Source organism: Sorex fumeus, unplaced genomic scaffold (genome assembly GCF_029834395.1).
Source record: "Sorex fumeus unplaced genomic scaffold, SorFum_2.1 ptg000098l, whole genome shotgun sequence".
Classification (NCBI taxonomy): Eukaryota; Metazoa; Chordata; class Mammalia; order Eulipotyphla; family Soricidae; genus Sorex; species Sorex fumeus.
The window spans coordinates 29,341,788-29,364,009 of record NW_026606155.1 but is presented as its reverse complement, the minus strand read 5'-3'; the positions used below and the strand labels follow the sequence as shown (position 1 = coordinate 29,364,009).

Here is a 22,222-nt window from a genome sequence, read left to right as displayed (position 1 = left end):
TCGGTTGCTTTTGTTCTTTTGGATGTGGGCCAGTCTCTGAGGTGTGAGATGGTATCTCATTGTGGTTTTGATCTGCATCTCCCTGATGATTAATGATGTAGAGCATTTTCTCATGTGCTTTTTTGCCATTCGGATTTCTTCTTTGAGAAAGTTTCTGTTTATTTCATTGCCCCATTTTTGGATGGGGTTGGATGTTTTCTTCTTGTGGAGTTTAACCAGTATTCTGTATATCCTGGATATCAACCCCTTGTCAGATGTGTATTCGGTGAATATCCTTTCCCATTCTGTAGACTGTCTTTGTATTTTGGTCACTGTTTCTTTGGAGGTGCAGAAGCTTCTTAGTTTAAGATAGTCCCATTTATCTATCTCTGTTTTCACTTGCTCGGCCAGTGGCGTGGCATCTTTGAAGATACCATTAGCTTCAATGTCATGGAGGGTTTTGCCAACTTTATCTTCAATGTACCTTATGGTTTCTGGTCTGATGTTGAGGTCTTTAATCCATTTTGATCTTACTTTTGTACATGGTGTTAGGCAGAGTTCTGAGCCTATTTTTTTGCATGTAGCCGTCCAGTGATGCCAACACAATTTATTAAAGAGACTTTCCTTACTCCACTTCACATTACTTGCACCTTTATCAAAGATTAGATGAGCATATGATTGAGGAGAGATGTCAGTGTATTCAACCCTGTTCCATTGGTCTGCAGTTCTGCCTTTGTTCCAGTACCATGCTGTTTTAATTATTACTGCTTTGTAGTACAGTTTGAAGTTCGGGAGGTTGATTCCTCCCATTTTCTTTTTCCCAAGAATTGCTTTAGCTATTCGTGGGGGCTTATTGTTCCATATAAATTTCAAGAGTGTTTGCTCCATTTCTTTGAAGAATGTCATGGGTATCCTTATAGGGATTGCATTGAATTTATACAATGCTTTCGGTAGTATTGCCATTTTGACAATGTTAAGTCTCCCGACCCATGAGCAGGGGATATCTTTCCATTTCCTCATGTCCTCTTTTATTTCCTGAAGTAGCGTTTTGTAGTTTTCTTTGTACAGGTCCTTTACTTCCTTAGTTAAGCTGATTCCTAGGTACTTGATTTTCTGGGGCACAATTGTGAACGGGATTTTTTCATGTTGCTTTCTTCTCTCTCACTGTTTGCGTATAGGAAAGCCATGGACTTTTGGGTATTGATTTTATAACCTACAACTTTACTATACGAGTCTATTGTTTCTAGGAGTTTTTTGGTGGAAGTTATTGGGTTCTCTAAGTAGAGTATCATATCATCTGCGAATAGTGAGAGCTTGATTTCTTCCTTTCCTACCTGAATGCCCTTAATATCTTTTTCCTGCCTAATCGCTATTGCAAGTACTTCCAGTACTATATTGAACAGCAGTGGAGAGAGTGGGCATCCCTGTCTCGTCCCTGATCTTAGAGGGAAGGCTCTCAGTTTTTCCCCATTGAGGATGATGCTTGCTGTAGGCTTGTGGTAGATGGCTTTAATTATGTTGAGGAAGGTCCCCTCTATACCCATTTTGGCTAGGGTTTTCATCATAAAGGGGTGCTGGATCTTATCAAATGCTTTCTCTGCATCTATTGATATAATCATATGCTTTTTATCTTTTCTTTTGTTGATATGGTGGATTATGTTGATTGATTTCCGAATGTTAAACCATCCTTGCATCCCTGGGATGAATCCTACTTGGTCATGGTGTATGATCTTTTTGATGAGTAGTTGGATTCTATTTGCTAGAAGTTTGTTGAGGATCTTTGCATCTGTGTTCATCAGGGATATCGGCCTGTAATTCTCTTTCTTTGTGGTATCTCTGTCTGCTTTTGGTATCAGTGTGATATTTGCTTTGTAGAAACTGTTCGGAAGTGTTTTTGATATTTCAATTTCGTGGAAAAGCTTAAAGAGCATCGGGAGTAAGTCCTCTTTAAAGATTTGGAAGAATTCACTAGTGAATCCATCCGGGCCAGGACTTTTGTGCTTGGGGAGACTTTTTATTACCATTTCAATTTCCTTGATGGTGATAGGTCTGTTCAGGTATTCCAGGTCTTCTTGGTTCAGCCTTGGGAGTCTGTAGGAGTCTAGGAATTTATCCATTTCCTCGAGGTTTTGATGTTCCGTGGCATAAAGCTTCTCAAAGTACTCCCTGAGGATCCTCTGAATTTCTGTGGTTTCTGTTGTAATGACCCCCTTTTCATTTCTGATTCGGTTTATTAGGGTTTTCTCTCTCCCTTTCTTTGTGAGTTTTGCTAGAGCCTTATCGATCTTGTTAATTTTCTCGAAGAACCAGCTTTTGGTTTCATTGATCTTTCGGATTGTTTTTTTGGTTTCCATCTCATTAATCTCTGCTCTGAGTTTTATTATTTCCTTTCTCCTGTTCGGGTTGTGCTCCCTTTTTTGGTCCTTCTCCAAGCTCTTAAGCTGTGAGGTTAGGTTACTTATGTGTGCTCGCTCCTCCTTCCTGAGGAATGCTTGTAGAGCTATAAACTTTCCTCTTAACACAGCCTTTGCTGTGTCCCATAAGTTTTGGTAACTCACGTTCTCATTTTCATTCGTTTCTAGGAATCTTTTGATTTCCTCTTTGATTTCCTGTCTAATCCACTCGTTGTTCAATAGTGCACTGTTTAATTTCCAGGTGTTTGATTTAGTTTTCTGTTTTTGTGTGTGATTTACTTCTAATTTCAGCGCATTATGGTCTGAGAAGATTGTTGATACAATCTCTACCTTCTTAATTTTATGGAGGCATGTTTTGTGGCTCAGCATGTGGTCTATCTTGGAGAATGTTCCATGTACGCTTGAGAAGAATGTGTATTCAGCTTTTTGTGGATGAAGTGTCCTGTATATATCTACTAAGTCCCTTTCTTCCATTGTTTCCCTCAAATGAAGTATGTCCTTGTAAGCTTGAGTCTGGTTGATCTATCAAGAGGTGACAAAGCAGTGTTGAAGTCTCCCACTAGTATTGTGTTGCTATTGATGTCTTTTTCCAAATCTATGAGTAGTTGTTTTAAGTACTTTGCTGGTCTCTCATTAGGTGCATATACATTTATTATTGTAAGTTCTTCCTGTTGTACAGATCCTCTGATCAATAAGAAATGGCCTTCACTGTCTCTTATGACCTTCCTCACTCTGAAATCGATGTGGTCTGATATAAGGATGGCTACCCCAGCTTTTTTATGGGAGCTGTTTGCCTGTAGGATTGTTTTCCAGCCTTTGACTCTGAGTCTGTGTTTGCTCTGACTATTGAGATGCGTTTCTTGCAGGCAGCAGAATGTTGGGTTCAATTTTCTAATCCATCCTGCCACTCTATGTCTTTTAATTGGTGTGTTTAGCCCATTGACATTGAGAGAGATTATTGTTATGGGATTTTGTCCCATTGTTCTGTTAAAGTTTGCTGTATTTGAGGGGCCTTTCTTGCCTTAAAGTAGCCCATTTAGTTGTTCTTGTAACCATGGTTTTGAGTCTATGAAGTTCCTGAGCTGTTGTTTGTCTGTGAAACTGTGTGTTGTTCCTTCTATTATGAATGAGAGTCTTGCTGGGAAAAGTATTTTTGGGGAGGCATTTATTTCATTGAGTTTTTTTACTATGTCCCACCACTGTTTTCGGGCCATGAGGGTTTCATCAGAAAAATCAGCTGTGAATTTTAAGGATGCTCCTTTGTAAGAGATTTCTTTCTTCGATCTTGCTGCTTTCAGAATTTTGTCTCTGTCTAAGGTTTTGGTCATTTTGATCAGAATGTGTCTTGGGGTATTTTTATTCGTATTTCTTCTAGCTGGTACCCTTCGGGCCTCCTGAATGTGGTCACAAGTTTTCTTCAGCTCTGGAAATGTTGTAGCAATGATTTCTTTGACAGTTTCTTCTTCATCGAGGTTTTCTTCCTGTCCCTCTGGGACTCCAATAATTCTTATGTTACCCCTCTTGGCTTCATCACGATCTTCTCTTGCCATCTGTTCCCGAATTGTGAGTCTCTTTTCCATTTTCTGCTCTTTTCTGGATAGTCTCTGAACTTCATCTTCGAGCTCACTGATTCTGTTCTCAGCCGCTCTTACTCTGCTGCTGAGGCCTTCCACTGAGCTTTTCAATTCGCCTACGAGATTTTTCAGGTCTGACATTTCTGATTGCATTTTCCTCATTTCTGCCTTCAGATCCTCTTGTCTTCTATTGGCATTGTTTTCCATTGTTTCTTTTAATTCCCTAAGCATCCTAAGTAGCTCCCTTCTGAATTCCTTGTCAGAGAGGTTGTCTAACACTACAGTACTGTTGGTGTCATCTGGGCTAGACTCTTCAATATGAAAGTTTGATGGGCTTTTGCGTTGCTTTACCATTGTGAGAGGTGTGGTTTAGTCCTTCACGTTCACTGTTACTATTCTGCTTGATATGCAGTGTGAGTTATGATAGGCTTATGAGTTATTGGCTACTGTGTTTCTAGTGGCTGAGCTAAAATAGAGAAGTTTCCATCTAAGAAGTTAGCTTATGGTTCCTATGGCATATGTAGTGGGAAAATATTTCGCGGCCGCGTTAGCGGCCGCGGCTCCGGAAACATTCCCTGGCACTGGGCGAGGAGTTGGGAAGTCTCCTGTTGGAATTGGAGCCGTTCAGCTTTGTTGCCCAGAGCTGGGCCTCTGTGCCCGTCCCACGCAGATCAGGGGTTGAAAACCGGCTGTCTAGGGGCTGTTTCTAGCTGCGCGTGCCCAGAAAGGAACCCAGGTCCTTGGGGGCGGGCTGTACCCCCTTTGTCAGTTTGATGAGAATAAAAACCCTATATTTTTCAAAGCTTTATAAGAGAATCATTTGTATTTATTATATTTTAATTTTTGATACTCCACTTGTCCCTGCCCCTCACTAATCTCCATAGACAATTGTTTAATACATAATGCATATCTTTTTGTTATGCACGCTTTTGTATTTAAGATTTTTTAAAAGTAACATTACATATATGTATATAAATATATATCAGATTTAGGTGCAAAGCATAATACTATACTTTAAATTACCATTTCTAAACTCATTTTTCCCCCCTATAAATCTCTGGCCATTGTTTCTGCTGTTCCCTTCACTTGGGTAGTTTCTTCTCCTATCAAAATTTGAATTCTTCAAATGCTACTTCAAAAACAGTTGCCCATGGAGACTCATAGTCACCTCAGTGGGAAATTATTTCCATTAGTGGTGTTGAATATGATGTTGGAACCAAGCTAATTTAAATAGTTTTCAAATACAAAACTTCTCTACTTGTCCCCCAATATTCTATTACCACTTTATCGAAAGTGATTTCACCTAGCTCAACCCAGAAAAAATAATACGCGTTCTGAGTCTAAAAAAAGTATTGCTTTGGGGATTTCATAGAAATTTCAGACTGAGATAGAACAGAGTGAACCAGGTGAAATATGATTTAAAGGAAGTAAATTTATATAAACCTATGACTCTCAGAACAACATATAAATTATGTGAGAATTTGATACTTGGAGATTTTGTTACCACATATTCATAAACTATAGTGTTCATATAAATACATTTATTAAAAATTTAGCCTAGAAAAAGACATGAACTCTGTTCTGAAGGAATTCAATATACAAACAAATTTCCAGAAATTATATGTCTTATAGTAAAGTACCCTAGTGTTTAGAGCTTATAAACTGGTAAACATCTTTTAAAACATTATTTTGCTTTATAAAATCATCCTAATTTAAGATAGACTTGCTTTTGAAATGATCTATTCAAGAGTTTTCTAGTTAGAGGTATTCTATTCTTTAATCACAGCAAGTTATAGCAGACATTTCCCTGTTGAGCATCTTGGATTTACGGAAATCTTTTTTCAAAGTATGTTTGAAAAAAACCAAGTGATTACTTTAACAATCAGACTTCTAAAAAAGAAAATCATTCTCTTCACCACAGTGTGCTATGCTGCCTACATAACTCTATGGTTCATCTCACCAATTAAGTAACTCTGACCAAGGTTGTAAACACCATCTGCTGACAAACCTCCTGGGATCCATATTATTTAACTTTTTTCTAGTATTGATGTGAAATGGTCACTTTTGAAATGTGTCCTCTAGAGCTCAGTCTTGCATCATCTTCTTCTCCATTTTCCTAATTTAGCCAATGGAGTTGTCTGTTTCAGTGAACATCTCTACCCTTTCCCTCATCTTTACATATTAACCTGTTTCTTTTCCAATGTCCCATCTCAAAAAAATACCACCTCCATGTGTCCTTTTTGCAGTTATTATCAGATCACCTTCTTTTTTAATTTTTGATTTATTTTTACTGAATCACCATGAGATGCAGTTACAAATTTTCATGATTAAATTTCAGTCACACAATGATCAAGCACCTATCCCTCCACAAGGGCATGTTTTCCTCCATCAATGTACCCAGTATCCCTCCAACCATGCCAATCCCACCTCACTCCCTGCCTCTGTGGTAGGTACATTCCTTCTTACTCTCTCTCTACTTCTGGGCATTATGGTCTGCAATACAGATACTAAGAGGCCATCATTTTTGGTCCTTAGAATACTATGCAGCTGTTAGATAAAATGAAATCGTGAAATTTGCATATAAATGGATGGGCATGGATAGTATCATGCTAAGTGAAATGAGTCAGAAAGAGAGAGACAGACATAGAATGATTGCACTCGTTTGTGGAATATAAAGTAACATAATACGAGACTGACATCTAAGGACAGCAGAGATAAGGGCCATGAGGATCACTCCACAGTTTGGAAGCTGGCCTCATCTGTTGGGGGAAAAGGCAGTTGAGATGGGAAAGAGACCACTAAGCAAATGATGGTTGGAGGGATCTCTAGGAATGGAATGGGAGATACATACTGAAAGTAGACTAAGGACCAAGATCATCTTCTTTAAGCCCTCATATCTTATCACTGGTTCTTCAAGAACCATTTTATTGGTTCTTATTAACTTATAAAAGTCCTTACAGAAGTTACTTCTCTGTTTCTCTTCACCAGTGTCTTAGTCCACTCAAATATTCTTTTTCTTTTTCTGAGTTTAAAAAAAAATTTTAATTGAATTACCATAAAATAACCATTACAAAGCTGTTCATTATTGGATTTCAGTTATACAGTGTTTAAACACCCATTCCTACACCAGTGTAGATTTCCCAGCACCAATGTCCCCAGTTATCCTCCTACAATCATCATTCCTTCCCACCTTCCCACCAGCCTGCCTCTATGATAAGTACTTTTTCTTTTTTCTGTCTCTCTGTCTCTTTCTGTCTATCTCTGTCTCTCTCTGTCTCTCTCTTTCTCTCTCTCTCTCATTATCTTGTACTCTACTGACTAATCTTTCTACTTCCTTTTCCATACTTCTATCTATCTTCCTGCTATTGAGGTGATTTTAAATTTCCCTCTGATCTCACTCCTGACCAGACTGATTATAACTTTTGATACTAAACAGGTATACAGGACATATCCCCACCATGGTGTATGAATTTGTTCCTACTTTTCTATCTCTCTCCTCTCTGGCCTCTCATCTACTATATTGTAACCAAAATATTTTAAACTACAATGGTTTTTCAAATGTGCCAGCTCTCTTATGCCTCTTTACTCTCTCATATGTTGTACTTTCTGTCTGCCTGGGTATTCATTGATCACTCTTCAAGTTTTAGCTACCTGGTATTTTCTCTGAAGCATTTCTGATTTCAGTGTTAAGTTCTCCTTTATCTCGTTTATCACAGTACTAAATATATAATAGCAGTTAACTTTTACCCAATATACATCAATAATCAATCAACAATATATAACAATAATCAATCTTAACAGGAACTTATACTATTATTACTAAAGCTCCATAAAATAAGTGTTACCATTGTTTCTATATTATAATGAAAAAAATTATAGAGTAATTAAACAACTTGCCCAAGCTGATTAGTTAATCAGTTGAAGTATTGAGATTTGAAGCATAGGTAACCTGTGATCAAAAGCTCTTTACTCTGTGCTCTCTATTAGTGCAATTAAATTCTTACACAGAAACCATTGTTTGTCATGTTTAAGCTCCCTGTTGATGCCTTTACAGCTTTGCTTTCTTAGGGACTGCACAGATCCAGGCGAACAGCCCAATGTATGCTTGGTAAAGAAATACGTGAATGTATATATGAATAATTGAATAAATGAATAAATGAGATGTATTCTCAATACCTCTGTCAGCCTTCCTAATTAGTGCCTCCCCTGTTTTTGGTCTGTTCTTTCTTCCAAATGAGTGTATTCTCAAGCTAGCAAATCTTGCAAGACCTGACAATACAGTCAGTGTGAGCAACTTTAAAAGAATACCAAGAGGTAAAAGTCATTAATCAAGCTATACCTGCATAAGAAGTGGCTATCAAGATTTGCTGGAATACATCAAATGTATTCTTGAATACAAGCAGTTAAAGTGCACAGAAAACTAAGAACACAGGCTACTAGTACCAGTAGACTTGCCTTTCAGGGACTTGGCAGACTGAGCAAAAAGACTGATGGTCTATGGTTTTAATATTATGTGTTGCCTTTTTGATCCTTAAGAAGAGTGCATTAAAAGGTGGGCATCAGGGAAGAGTTCGCATGTTGACTTCTCTTTTACCAAATTCTTTTTCCAACAAAATTCTTAACTCTTCTGATTTTAGTTCAGACTCATTCCATAGGGGATCTATGCCTTGATATCCAGTTTGCTTACCTCATACCCTGAAGAAAACCCAGAAGCATACCATAAATTACCTCTCTGGGGTTTGCTCTTTTTCTCTGATCTACAGAATTTTCAAGCGGACACAATCTCAAAGGTGTTCTAAGTATACAAAGCCTTGTGACCAGATGATTATAGACCTAGAAGTATTAGGTTGCCTGAATCTGCATCTCAATGCTACCACTTTCAGTGAGCCAGCTTTGTAGTTTCTGGATATCTCAATTTCCATAACAACAACAATAATCATGATTTCCCCACACCCCTATTATCAAAATACCTGACCCATAAATAGTGGTTCCCTATGGATTAAGGAGCCATACATCTAGTTTTGTGGGAATATATAAAAAGATCTAAGTCCTAATTTTTTCCACTGTGAGAGTTCATGAGCAACTGCAACAACAACAAAAAAAGGCAAAAGATAAAAGCAGGAAGTTTCCCAAGGCTATAAGAAGCAAACAACATTTCTGCCAAGAGAAACCTTCTGGTCTTCTCAGCAGCTTAGCACATGCTTAGAGTACAACTCTTCAGAGAAACTCAGAAAATTTAGGAAGCACTTCTCACTTGTCTCTGACAAAATCTTATTTGGATCAATTGCAATGTTTATAAACTTTGGCATTTTAGCCATATAAATTCTTCGCATGGGGCTGTCCTGTGCATTGTGGGATGTTTAGTTGCATTCCTGACTTCTACCCACTAGATGCCAGGAGCACTTCACTCTGCAGTTGTGACAGTCATAGATATCTCTGGGTATTGCCAAATGTCCCCTAGGGGGCAAAATCACCCCAGTTGAGAACCACTTATCTATCAGGACTCAACGGGAGCTCTCTGCAGCAAAAAAGCAAAGAATGACTTTTTTTTTTTTTAAAGCCCATTCTCCATATAACCTGGGGAAGTTTCCACTCACTACCCTAGACAGGAGAGTCAGGTTCTATTTCTATACCTATCTTTCCTTGCTAGCTGGATCAAGTTGCTCTGGGCCAATTCTCAGATTTGTGCTGATAAGCTGAGTGTTTGTATACCTATGTAAAGAGGCATCATTTCAAGCACCCAGAAAAGTATTGTTCCACTGTGCTCATGCTCATTTGTACCTTTGTGAGCCACAAGTAAGTTCAAATCAAAATGTGATCACATGACAGTCTAAGATTTTTAATACAAATGACTCTGAACTCAGTTAATTTTTTATCAGGCATTACCTCTGTGTAGGCAAAACACTGTGTCCTACCAACATATGGAGCAGAAGAGTCTCTGTCTCAAGGCATGTGGACAGCAGGTTTGTGCTTCGTTTAATCCCTGCCTATGAGCAGGACCTTTCATATTTACACCTCCCAAGAAAGATGTGATGTAGGCAGGTAGTTAGATAGGGAAGGCCCCCTCCCTCAAGGTAATGGCAATGAATTTCCTGGGAAATATTGGTATTAGTTAGTTCTGAAGTTGCAAAAAGCCAACTTTGCAGAAAACAGGAACTGAAGCCTGATAAGATTTTCACCTGGCCAGCAACAGACCCAGAGAAAGCTGAACCTCCCTCTGACAGGAGCTCCCACAGAAACATAAGGCCAAGAAAGGTATTTCAAAGAAGACCATCACTACTCCTAACACTAACCCCCTTGGTAACCTCCCAAGCAACAGACTTTTACTCAGGTAGAAACCCCACATTAGGGGCAGGTTGGGAAAACCTTATAAAAGCCACTTAAATAAAGGAAGGGCATGCATGTACTGCTCAAGTCCATGTGCTGCTTGTACCCATGTGGCCAAGCACATCTGGCACCTGCATCTCCCTCTTGAGATATGTGCTTTCCTGTATGATGCTGGCATTATGTGTAGGGGCTCTCTCTGCCATTGGAGAAATCCAGGTTATCTCTTGGGTGCATTACTCTACTCTCCCACTTTCTCTCCCTTCTCCCCTTCAAAGACTTCCAAATAAAACTGGTTTTTACTTCACTACTTGTCTACTCCTGAAATTCTTTTCTGCGAGGTGAGACAAGAATCCAGTAATCCTGGGTCCCTGTGTGGCAAAGGTGGATAGGGAGATAGTCTTTCTCTTCCCAGTCTCATATAAGCCACCCATGGGGCCCACCGACATCAGATTTAAAAAAACTGAGTTGTAAGATTTTATCAAGGCATATTAACTCATGTCATTTACTAGCATTGAAATTTTCCAAGGTCTCTAACTGAGCCTTTTAAATCTCTCAGAAGACAGGAAATAAGCATGTATTAACTTTGTACCATGTGCCAGCTTCTGCACAAGTTTATTCAGAACTATAGGAAGGTATTATATTGTATTTATTGATAAGGACATTGAAGTTAAGAAAAAATAAAATGATTCTCCCAGGGTCACAGGGTAAGTAACAAAATTGCACTTCAAATCCATATTGACTTTAATCCAGAGCCTCTAGCTGCTATACCTTGCAAATTTTGAGGTGTATTTGGGAATAACACTTTGGATGGTAGGGCCTGCATTACTATTTATTCATACTGTCTCTCGCAGGGAAGTGAATATTAGGAAATTCACCCTCTGCTCCTGTGACAAATCACTCATTTGGTGAATGTCAGATAATTGGCTATCACAGGAATGTACAGTATCATTGTTGAAGAGCTACCTTCTAGGCTGAGCCAGTAGAATCTGGACACAGAATACAAAGAAAGGAACCATCCTGACAGGAAGAAACAATAATAATGGAGATTTCCTTTTGTAAATTTTTGGAACCCAGTCTTCTTGACAGCCTGACAAAGTTTTGAGAATAGAGCACCTCTCTGAAGTCAACTTCTCTAGAAGCAACCAGGACAACAGCTTAATAAACCAACAGAACCAACACAGAGGCCTGTAGCAGATCCTTAGGCCATAATCCTGCTCACAGTCTGGCTTGACTAGTGACTACAGTAGTATAATATTGCAAGCTTAAAATTTCCTTTATATGAATATGCTTGGGGGGCAGAGAAAGGCAGATTGATAACTTCATTTAGAACATATGAAGCAGGGTATGTAGTTCAGCAGTAGATAACATATCTTGCATGGGTAATTCCTTGTGCTTGATTCTTAGCACCACACACATAAAATAGTGCAGATCAGTTTGACTCCACAGATGAAGATTCATGAATCATCTAGGGGACTCACAAGGAGTGTTAAGGAATACCAAATACCCAACTCTGGAGATTTCTACCAGCAACATCAATGTGTGTTCAGTAAAACACTTCCAGTTATGTTCTTAATATAAAAGTTCTAGGATTCATGAAATTCTAGGATTCAGTAAAAATTATGGCACCTTGGTCAACAAAACTTTTGCCCTCATATCTTTGATTTAATTTATATAAGTAAAGGGAAAATATGCCTATTCAAATGTGGATTTGTCAGTGACTATATCTGAAAAACATGAAACAAAGACTAGCAACATCTAGAGAAGCAATGTCCTCAGCACAGAGGTACTTTAATTGCCACTAGTCCTTATCAAAAGATTAATAAGGGATCCTAACTTCGTATCACTTATATACTTAATCAAGTATTCCTTGTTCTTGATACCTTGCACACTGACTGAGTAGAAGCTGGGGATATTAGGTTATGCACCAACCCCTCCAATATACCCAATTTTTTCCTAACTTACTTAGAAGTTACTGGACTCTGATTACAAACAACGTAACAGATAGACTTAGCAAATTACGTGATTTAGTATTGTGACAAGATGAGAATACAAGTTGCCCAGGAATAGTGTATTGCGCTTGTGAACCCCTGCCCTCTTAACCTTCCCCGCCCCCCCAACTCTATTCTCTGCCACAGCACTAAAGTTTGCAGATAGTGAGATAGGCCAGAAGGTGCCTGGAGGTGTAGGCTTGTGGTTTCTGCTGCTTGCAGCTTCTTTGCCATCAAGTGTGGGAGTAAGAAAATTCATGAAAGTCAGCTAAAATAGGCAATAATGGAAGCATCAAGATCTAAAACACCATAAGAGAGGAAGATTGCGTTAAGCCATAAGCCAAATCTTATGCCACGCAATGCTGTCAGAAGTGATGAGGGATTGGTGGCAATGAATAGCAGCTCACTATGGAATCTGTTGTTCGTTATGTTCATGCCTTGGGAAGAAGAGATAGCGTAAGCTACCCTGATCTGGAACCTTGGTGCTAACCTGAAGAAATATTTCATTAGAGAACACTTAAAGGATCTTTGGTTTTGTGTCCCATAGAACTGTTAGAGCTTGAATCTGTGATAGTGAACATCATCTAGCTCTGATAGGTTTTAATCAACTTGTTTAAGAAATCGACAAAATATAAGAAGCACCTCTGTTTCTAAATCCCTTTTGGGGGAAATAAATCTGGACTCCAGAGGAGGGTATGGTGTTTGGACAGAGTATGAAAAGCTTGAAAAGTATCCTTAATGGTATTATAAATCAAGGTGCCTAGTTTTAAAAAAATTAGATTAAAAATTATATATCTGGAAAAGGTTGAGAGTTCAGCCATAAGCAAAGAGGCTGAGAGCCATTTAGACTAATCGTTTTTCTCAAGCTGACAAAACCAGAGAATTGTACATACATGCTTACTAATCTTGCTCAACATAAGTATTTTCAGTCACAAAGGCATTGATTTCTTCATGGCTTTGTTGATTTCTTTTTCTAATCTAAAGCCAGTCATACTGCTTGAACATTAGATCTTAACCCTTTCATTTATTCAAGGATTTTATTCCATTAGTTACCTATTGTCTATTACCTTGTCAGTTTTCTTTTTCCTATACATTATTAACATGAGTGTACTACATGCTATTTTTTCCTCATCTTTAAAACAATCATATTATTCTTTTACTTACAGTATCTCTACTAGCTCTGACCCAATTTTTAAAATACTCCTTTTATATCAAATCCTTAGAAATGTATGTATTCTGGCCAACCACTTGCTTTCCATTCTTTTCTAATTCTCTAATTAGGTTCTTGTTCCAAAATTGCTATTATTAAGGTACTAGTTACCTACATGTTCCTAATTCTAATGAATTTTAGTTTTCATATAATTTGACCTACCAGTAGCATTTAGTACTGGTAGGTGCTGGTCGGTCTTATGTTTATGCATCATGTTTTCTCCAAGCTTAAATTTGTTAGTGGAGTATTTTTTCTCATACACTTCATATACATTAAGACAGAAGGTCCTATATTTCAAAACATGGCAAGAATTTGATCATTTTACTACTTTCATTAACAAATTAACAAGAACCAACCTCTTTGGGGTTACTATAATAAATCCTATCTGCTTTCCTCTATGGTTGGATTGTATTGGGTTGTCCTTGCTCCTCCTGCAGGAAGCTTAAGGTTTATTGAGACACTCCCACACAGTGCAACTGAGGCACACCCAATTCCATCAGGCACTAATAATCCTATATTGCTCTTCTCTTTTCTTTATTTCATTTGTATGTTTTATTTATTTATTTTCATTATTATTATTTTATTTTAATGAATCACTGTGAGATATAGTTACAGACTTACAAACTTCCATGCTTATGTTTCAGTCATACAATGACTGAGCACCAATCCCTCCACCAGTGCCCATTCTCCACCACCAATGTTCCCGGTATTCCTCTCCCATTGCCCTTCATCCGCCCCCACCTCTGTGACAGGCAGATTCCCTGTTTACTCTCTCTCTCTCCTTTAGGGTGTTGCTGTCTGCAATGCAGGTATTAAGTGGCCATCTGCATGGTTTATTTAGCAATGTTCTTTTTTGTATAGATACAGCACAGTTCATGCTATGCTATGTAACATGGAAGTTAATTGACTTCAAAATAATGTTTACTCCTGGGCATCCATATTTACTTGACTTAATCCTCAGTTGCCCTTAGTTCCTAGCACTCTAAGAGCAGGGACTGGATGGACCCAGGACAAGCTGTGACTACCTGGCATCGAAATGGGCCAGGCCAAACACCATAATGCTTAACTATAAGTTAAGAGCACGGTCATGGACATACTGTCATGATCCCAAAAGAAATAACTGAATAAGAACCCTGATGGAGTTAGGAAAGACTAACCTGGCCTGAGGAGTATGGTCTGGAATATATAGTGAGATATACCCAGGAAGAGCCAAACTTTAAGCTTAATATATATCTTACTATGTTCATACAAAATGACATCGCTAGAAATATTATAAGAAGTAAATTTACTATGATTGTTGAAATGGATTACTAGCTGAGGAAAGGACAATGCAATACATCCTAGATGGAATCCCATTTTTGAGTGGGTCTCCTAGTAATCTGGAGTAATCTCCTCAAATGAGATTTTATCCTGGAGTTAATCCCCTGTAGGAGTAGCTTTACATCTCTTTGTTGTTATGATAATGTTTAACCCTACCTTTGTTTGTATCCCCACCCTTCATGATTTCTATAGAACTATCCTGTAAGGGGTAAGAGGGAAGGAGATGTTGAAGACCTTGGGGACTAGATGCTAAAGACTAGACACTGAGGACTAGACATTGAGGACAAGAAGGTTGACAACGAGAAGTTGAAGATGAGGAGGAGAACTGAGACTTTGGATACTTTGGTACTAGAAGGAGAACCAGTTGATGACAATGACTGGAAGTAGAGGACTATGAGACTATGTCAAGACAAGGAAGAGGATATAACTAAAGATTTGATGAAACTCTGATGACCAGGACTATGACCAAAACTTAACCACGACTGCACCCATAAAGGGAGAGATCAGACTACTCTGGGAAGGAGAAAGAAATAAACAGACTACTGCCCAACCTGGGGCCTGGTTCCTGTTTCTCCATTCCCCCATCCTTGCCTGTCATCTGGCATGGGGGGGTGGCTCTCAGCCACCCAAAACTAGAGTCTCCTGCCATGGCCCACCATATCTTTATTCTTTTTGGAAACTCACATTCTAAAAATTGGACTTTTCAGTATATTGCAACATAATAATCAAATTTTTTAAAGTGAGAAATAATTAAATATTTGAAATTCTATGAACATAATTTATCACAAATTTTTAAAAATGAGAAAATTATTTAATATTCAAAATTTTATCAGCATAACTTATCACTCTAAGGGAATAATAATAACAAAAACACAAAATTGTATCAATGGATGCTGACATATGATGTAATTAAAAATCAATTCTCCTAAATTTGAAAAGGAACTTCTCCTAAAGTATCATTACATTCAAAGAACCTTTAAAAAGAAAGACAAGAAACCTATAGCTAACATACTCAACACCGGGGCCCTTGGAGGAGGGAGAATTGAGTTTCCCTCTCTGCCCTGAGCAGAGCCCCGACAGCTGAAGACCTCCAGGACCCAGTCAAAGCCATGCTAAGACCACTCTTCACATGCTTGGACGAGGAACCAGCAGAGGAACCCTGGTGTGCGGGACGCGGGGCTGAGATCTCCAAGCCTGCTCAGTTCGGGACTGGGCCTCCTCCATCCAGCTCCCCCACCTTCCAGTAGCTAGACAGTTACACCCACCAACTGCTGTGTAACCCCAACAATGGCCAGGATCCAGAGACTCTAAAACCAAGCTCCCGGAAGACCTCTTATTCTCTAGTTCTCACTCTCAGAGAACCCGGCAGGCTACTGAGAGTATCATACCTGCCTATATGCCTGGCTTGGAACACCTGTGAAAATTAGAGGCTTCCCCAAAAGCTTCAATCCCTCTCAGAGAGCCCGGCAAGATACCAAGAGTATCCCACTTTCACCACAGAGCCTGACAAGCTAACCGTGGTGTACTCAATATGTCAAAAACAGTAACAATGAATGGTCCTCATTCCCCTGATTCTGAAGGAGCCCCCAATATGTTATTGGGCTACACTAGCATATGACAGGGATGAATAGAGACGTTACTGGGCCCGCTTGAGTGAACTGTTGAACAACGGGGTGATAGTGATAGTGATAGTGATAGTGATAGTGATAGTGATAGTGATTGATAGTGACTGATAGTGAAATCTTTCTCCACTAAAATCAGGGATGATGTGACAATCTATTATTAACTATTTTTCTTCCCAAGTATGAAACTGGAGAATTTAAACAAATACCACAGGACAGTTAAAATACAGTTTTAAAGAATAGAAAGAAATAAGCAAAACTCTCTTATTCACACCTGACATAGCAATTTATATTGAAATTCCAAAACAGTGTATCAACTGTTAGAATTAAGAAGCTAGTTGAGCCATAGAGCAAAATTTCTGGTACTAATCTCAGCCATTCTTGGGTATTAGTCTCCTATTTTGTTACTTTATGTTCCCCAGATGAATGCAATCTTTCTATGTTTATCCCTTTCTTCCTGACTCATTTCACTTACATGATACTTTCCATGTAGTACTACTTGTATGTAAATTTCATGACTTCATCTTTTCTAACAGCTACATAGTACTCCATTGTGTAAATATACCAAAGTTTCTTTAACCAGTCATCTGTTCTCAGGCACTCAGGTTTTTTCCAGATTCTGGCTATTGTAAAGAGTGCTGCAATGAACAAACAAGTGGAGATGTCACTTTGACTATACTTTTTTGCTTCTCTGGGATATATTCCCAGGAGTGGCATTGCTGGGTCAAATGGGAGCTCAATTTCTAATTTTTTAAGAATCATCCATACTGTTTTCCAAAAGGGCTGAACCAGTCGGCATTCCCACCAGCAGTGAAGGAGTGTCCGTTTCTCACCACATCCGCACCAGCACCGGTTGCTTTTGTTCTTGTGGATGTGGGCCAGTCTCTGTCGTGTGAAATGATATCTCATTGTGGCTTTGATCTGCATCTCCCTGATAAGGATGCTAGATACAACAAAAATATATTAAAAATATACATTTATTGCAAAAAGCAATTGGAAATTAAAAATAGCTTATACTACTATCACGGTCCTCCCGTTGTTCATCAATTTGCTCGAGCGGGCCCAGTAACGTCTCCATTGGAGACTTGTTGTTACTGTGTTTAGCATATCGAATACATCACGGGTAGCTTGCCAGGCTCTGCCGTGCGGGCGAGATACTCTCGGTAGTTTGCCTGGTTCTCCGAGAGGGGCAGAGGAATCGAACTCTGGTCGGCTATGTTGGCTGTGTGCAAGGCAAACGCCCTTCCCGCTGTGCTATTGCTCCAGTCCATACCTATCAAAATTAATAAATTTAAAATTAACAAAAGATGTGATATTTTTACACTAAAAGTGATAAAAAATATTGCTGAGAAATCACTTAATCACACTTAATCACTTAACTTCCCGTTAGTCGTCGATTTGCTCGAGCGGGCGCCAGTAACGTCTCCATTTGTCCCTGTCGCGTGCTAGTGTAGCCCAATGGCATCTCTTCGCTCCGGGAACATGGAGGGCCTCAAACCGATCGTTCATGACCTTGACAAAGAAGTCTGACCATCTGGTAGGTGGGCGGCCACGCGGTCTCTTGACATCCCGTGGAATCCAATCAGTAACAGCTCTAGTCCAACGGTCGTCTTTAAATCTCATTACGTGACCAGCCCATCTGATTTTCGACACCTTGGCAAATGAGACAGCGTCCCTGATCCTTGATCGTCGACGGATGTCAGAACTCCGGATTCGTTCTCTCATTTGAGTGAAACGTGATATTCCAAGCATAGCTCTTTCTATTCTTCTTTGGGAGACCTGAATGGCGTTCTCATCTTGTTTGCGTAGGGCCCAGGTCTCTGAGGCATATGTTAATGCAGGAAGAACAGTGGAATCAAAGAGATGTGCCCGGAGCCGGAGGTTCTTTGTCCTCTTAGCTATTTCTTCGACGTTCTTGAAGGCGTTCCAAGCCGCTCTCTTCCTCCTGCGCAGCTCGGGTGCCAGGTCATTTGTCATGTTGACCTCTCGACCTAGGTACACATAGCTGTTGCATTCGGAGATGGTCGTTCCATTGAGAGCGAATGGGGCGTCAGGAACAAGGCTGTTTCTCATAAACATTGTCTTCGTAAGATTCAGCTGTAGTCCTACCTTTCCACACTCACGGTCAAAGTCGGCCAGCATTTGTGCCGCTTGGCTGATGTTTGGTGTTATTAAAACAATGTCATCAGCAAAGCGGAGGTGGTGTAGTTGCCGACCATCTATCTTCACTCCCATTCCTTCCCATTCCAGTCGTCGCATGATGTTCTCGAGGGTGGCACTGAAGAGTTTTGGTGAAATGGTATCACCCTGCCGCACCCCTCTCTTGACATCAACGATCACTTCTTTGTAGAATGGTGAGATCCTGGTAGTGAATCCGCAATACAGCTCACGGAGGATCCTGATGTATTGGGCTTGAATGCCCTGATTGGCTAGGGCTTCAATGACCGCTTCCGTCTCAACAGAATCAAAGGCCTTCTTTAAATCAATGAACGTTAAGCAGAGCGGCATCTTGAACTCCCGAGAAACCTCAATGAGCGTCCGGCGGCGTTGCTGCCGTAAGTGGGGCCGGCGGTTTGCCGCATCACGGAAGATGGCGGCGGCGGCGGTGAACGGGGCCACGGGCCTCTCGGGGTCCGGGCCCGCGGCGGCGGCCTCGGGCGCCGTTTTGCAGGCAGCGGCCGGCATGTACGAGCAGCTCAAGGGCGAGTGGAACCGTAAAAGCCCCAATCTTAGCAAATGCGGCGAAGAGCTGGGCCGTCTCAAGCTGGTTCTCCTGGAACTCAATTTCCTGCCAACCACTGGGACCAAACTGACCAGACAGCAGCTCATTCTGGCTCGTGACATCCTGGAGATCGGAGCCCAGTGGAGCATCCTCCGCAAAGATATCCCGTCCTTCGAGCGCTACATGGCTCAGCTCAAGTGCTACTACTTTGACTACAAGGATCAGCTTCCTGAGTCGGCCTACATGCACCAGCTCTTGGGCCTCAACCTCCTCTTCCTGCTGTCCCAGAACCGGGTGGCTGAATTCCACACGGAGCTGGAGCGGCTGCCTGCCAAGGACATCCAGACCAATGTGTACATCAAGCATCCCGTGTCCCTTGAGCAGTACCTGATGGAGGGGAGCTACAACAAGGTGTTCCTGGCCAAAGGCAACATCCCAGCTGAGAGCTATACCTTCTTCATCGACATCCTGCTTGACACCATCAGGGATGAGATTGCGGGGTGCATCGAGAAAGCCTACGAGAAAATCCTCTTCACTGAAGCCACCCGCATCCTCTTCTTCAGTACCCCTAAAAAGATGACAGACTACGCCAAGAAGCGCGGGTGGGTCCTGGGCCTCAACAACTACTACAGCTTTGCCAGCCAGCAGCAGAAGCCGGAAGACACGACCATCCCCTCCACAGAACTGGCCAAGCAGGTGATCGAGTACGCGCGGCAGCTGAGAAATCAAAACTGATCTAAATAAAGAGATAAGCATTGCATGTACATTGAATGAGAAGCTTAATATTACCAGTTTTTCCCAAATTGATGTGGAAATTCAATCCACTGTCAAAATTACAACATTATTTTTTTGGAAAGTGACAAGATGGTTACATTTTGAAAATTCAAATCTTAAATGATCAAGACAATATTAAAAAATCAACCTTAATATTGAAAAATAATTCTCAAAATGCATCCTCAAGAGGGCGGTAATTTCTAAATTTCAAGGCATTACAACACTAGAGCATTGGAATACTAGAATAGTATAGTATGGTTGTAAATGTAGATTAATAGGGAAAGGTAGAGAAATCAGAAATGGTCCATATATGTGTCATCATTTAATTTACAAGAAAAAAATCATTGAAAATCAGTGAAGAAGCATTGCCTTTCTAAATTCTGATGCTGAAACTAGTTAATGGAAAAAGTTAATGAGAAAGATTTAACTTTGACATCTATCTCATTTCAATTATTTACACAAAATAATGCAAGGACAACATGAAAAAATATAAAATCTATACCATAAGCATAAAAAGAGAAAATGATAAACATAATTTTAGTAAAACTAAGAATGTTTGATCTAATTGCAGCATTATGTAACTCAGCAAACTAGAGACTAGAAGAATGTATTGACGGTACAGTTTTCTGATAGACTTTGTAACCCGAACAAATCAATTATTCCTTCAAAACAAAGAAAAAACAAGCAAAAAAATTTTTTTTCTAGGGGGCTCACACTCACTGGGACTCAGGGCTTGTTCCTGGATTTGCCCTCAGGGATTACTACTAGTGAAGCTCAGGGGACCATATGGAGTACCAAGGATCAAACTCCAGTTGGGTCACGTCCAAGGCCTGTGTTTTGACTTTACTCTGACTTACTGTCCCTGTCCTTGGTAGTGTGCATTCTCCAAAAACGTACTGACTTTCTTTCCTACCCTGTGGATGTAGTTCAGTGTAGAGAATGGGTGGGGACATAAGTTCTATTCCCAGAACCAACAACAATAAAAACAAAACAATAAAATCAAACCAAAACAAAAAGTTCGCTCGCTCTCTCTCTCTCTCTCTCTCTCTCTCTCTCTCTCTCTCTCTCGTTTTTAAAATTTGCATGTTTTGCACTGGACTGTAGCACTGTCCTCCTGTTGTTCATCGATTTGCTCAAGTGGGCACCAGTAACGTCTCCATTGTGAGACTTGTTGTTAGTGTTTTTGGCACAAAGAATATGTCACAGGGAGCTTGCTGGGCTTTCTGAGAGGGGTGGAAGAATCAAACCCAGGTCGGCTACGTGCAAGGCAAATGCCCTACCTGCTGTGCTCTCACTCCAGCTTGCCTTGTTTATGATGATTTGTCACACCAGTATTCTATCCCCAATATTTCACCTTTCCACCACCATTATTTTCAATTTTCCCTACCACCCTTCAAGACTGCCCCTATGGCAGGCAGGCCCTGAATAACTTATTTTATATTTCTTGTTATAAATAATTTGCTAAAAATGATCAAAAAGTGTTTTCTTAGAAAGTGTTTGAAGATTATTATATCTCACCATGGAGCCATTTAGCCCCTGTAAAGGAAATTACTAGCATGCATGTGGTTACAGGTTAAGCCTTGGGTATTTATATTTTGTTAATTGAAATTGGTTGCCTTCTACTTTATGTCTCATCCAATGTGTTACTCCTGGTTTATCTCTGATGTAGAGTTTGAGATGTCGCGCAGCTTTGAATGTGCTCACTCCAGGAATTCCAAAATTTTGAATGGGGTGATACAGCTGGAGTTAAATTTTTAACTGCATGGTGACTTTGGTACCCAGGACAACTCAGCCTGGTATGGGGTCTGAAGCATCTCTGAAACTTGTTGATCTCTTTCAAGATTTATTTATGAGTTTCTGTATCATGGCTGGTTAATGAGTTTACTTGGCACCAGAGGTGGTTCATGGGCATGACTGCTGAGGCTTCTGGAATGTGCAGGGAGATAGGGAGAGATAGCCCATGCCCAACTCCATGAAAGCTTGGAGGAAAGTCCTCTCTTTACTAAAGTTTTAATGGTTCTAAAAGGCATCCTGAAACCAGAGTACCTAATCCCAGATTTATCAGATCTTCAGGGATTGTAAGTAAAGACAGACCCAATTAGCTTCACTACAGCAGTACATCCCAGAACACTTATCCAATAGGATGGCAACTGCAGTCCTGAGCTGAATTCTGAGAAATATGAATTCATATGCAAATGGTCTGCTATAGGACCTAAATATGTGTTTTTAACATCAAGCATTCATTAGAATACTCCAACTTGCAAATCAGTTTGGGAAATCACTATAAATTTC

General features: G+C 40.0%; 1 protein-coding gene across 1 annotated transcript; it reads left to right on the top strand.

The window, feature by feature from the left end:
* The first annotated feature begins 18,973 nt into the window (after positions 1–18,973).
* On the top strand, positions 18,974–19,891 carry LOC130041300 (26S proteasome non-ATPase regulatory subunit 8-like). The gene has a single exon (XM_056133361.1). It carries the CDS (start codon positions 19,025–19,027, stop codon positions 19,889–19,891), a length of 867 nt encoding a protein of 288 aa, XP_055989336.1. The 5' UTR covers positions 18,974–19,024.
* The last annotated feature ends 2,331 nt before the right edge of the window (positions 19,892–22,222 follow it).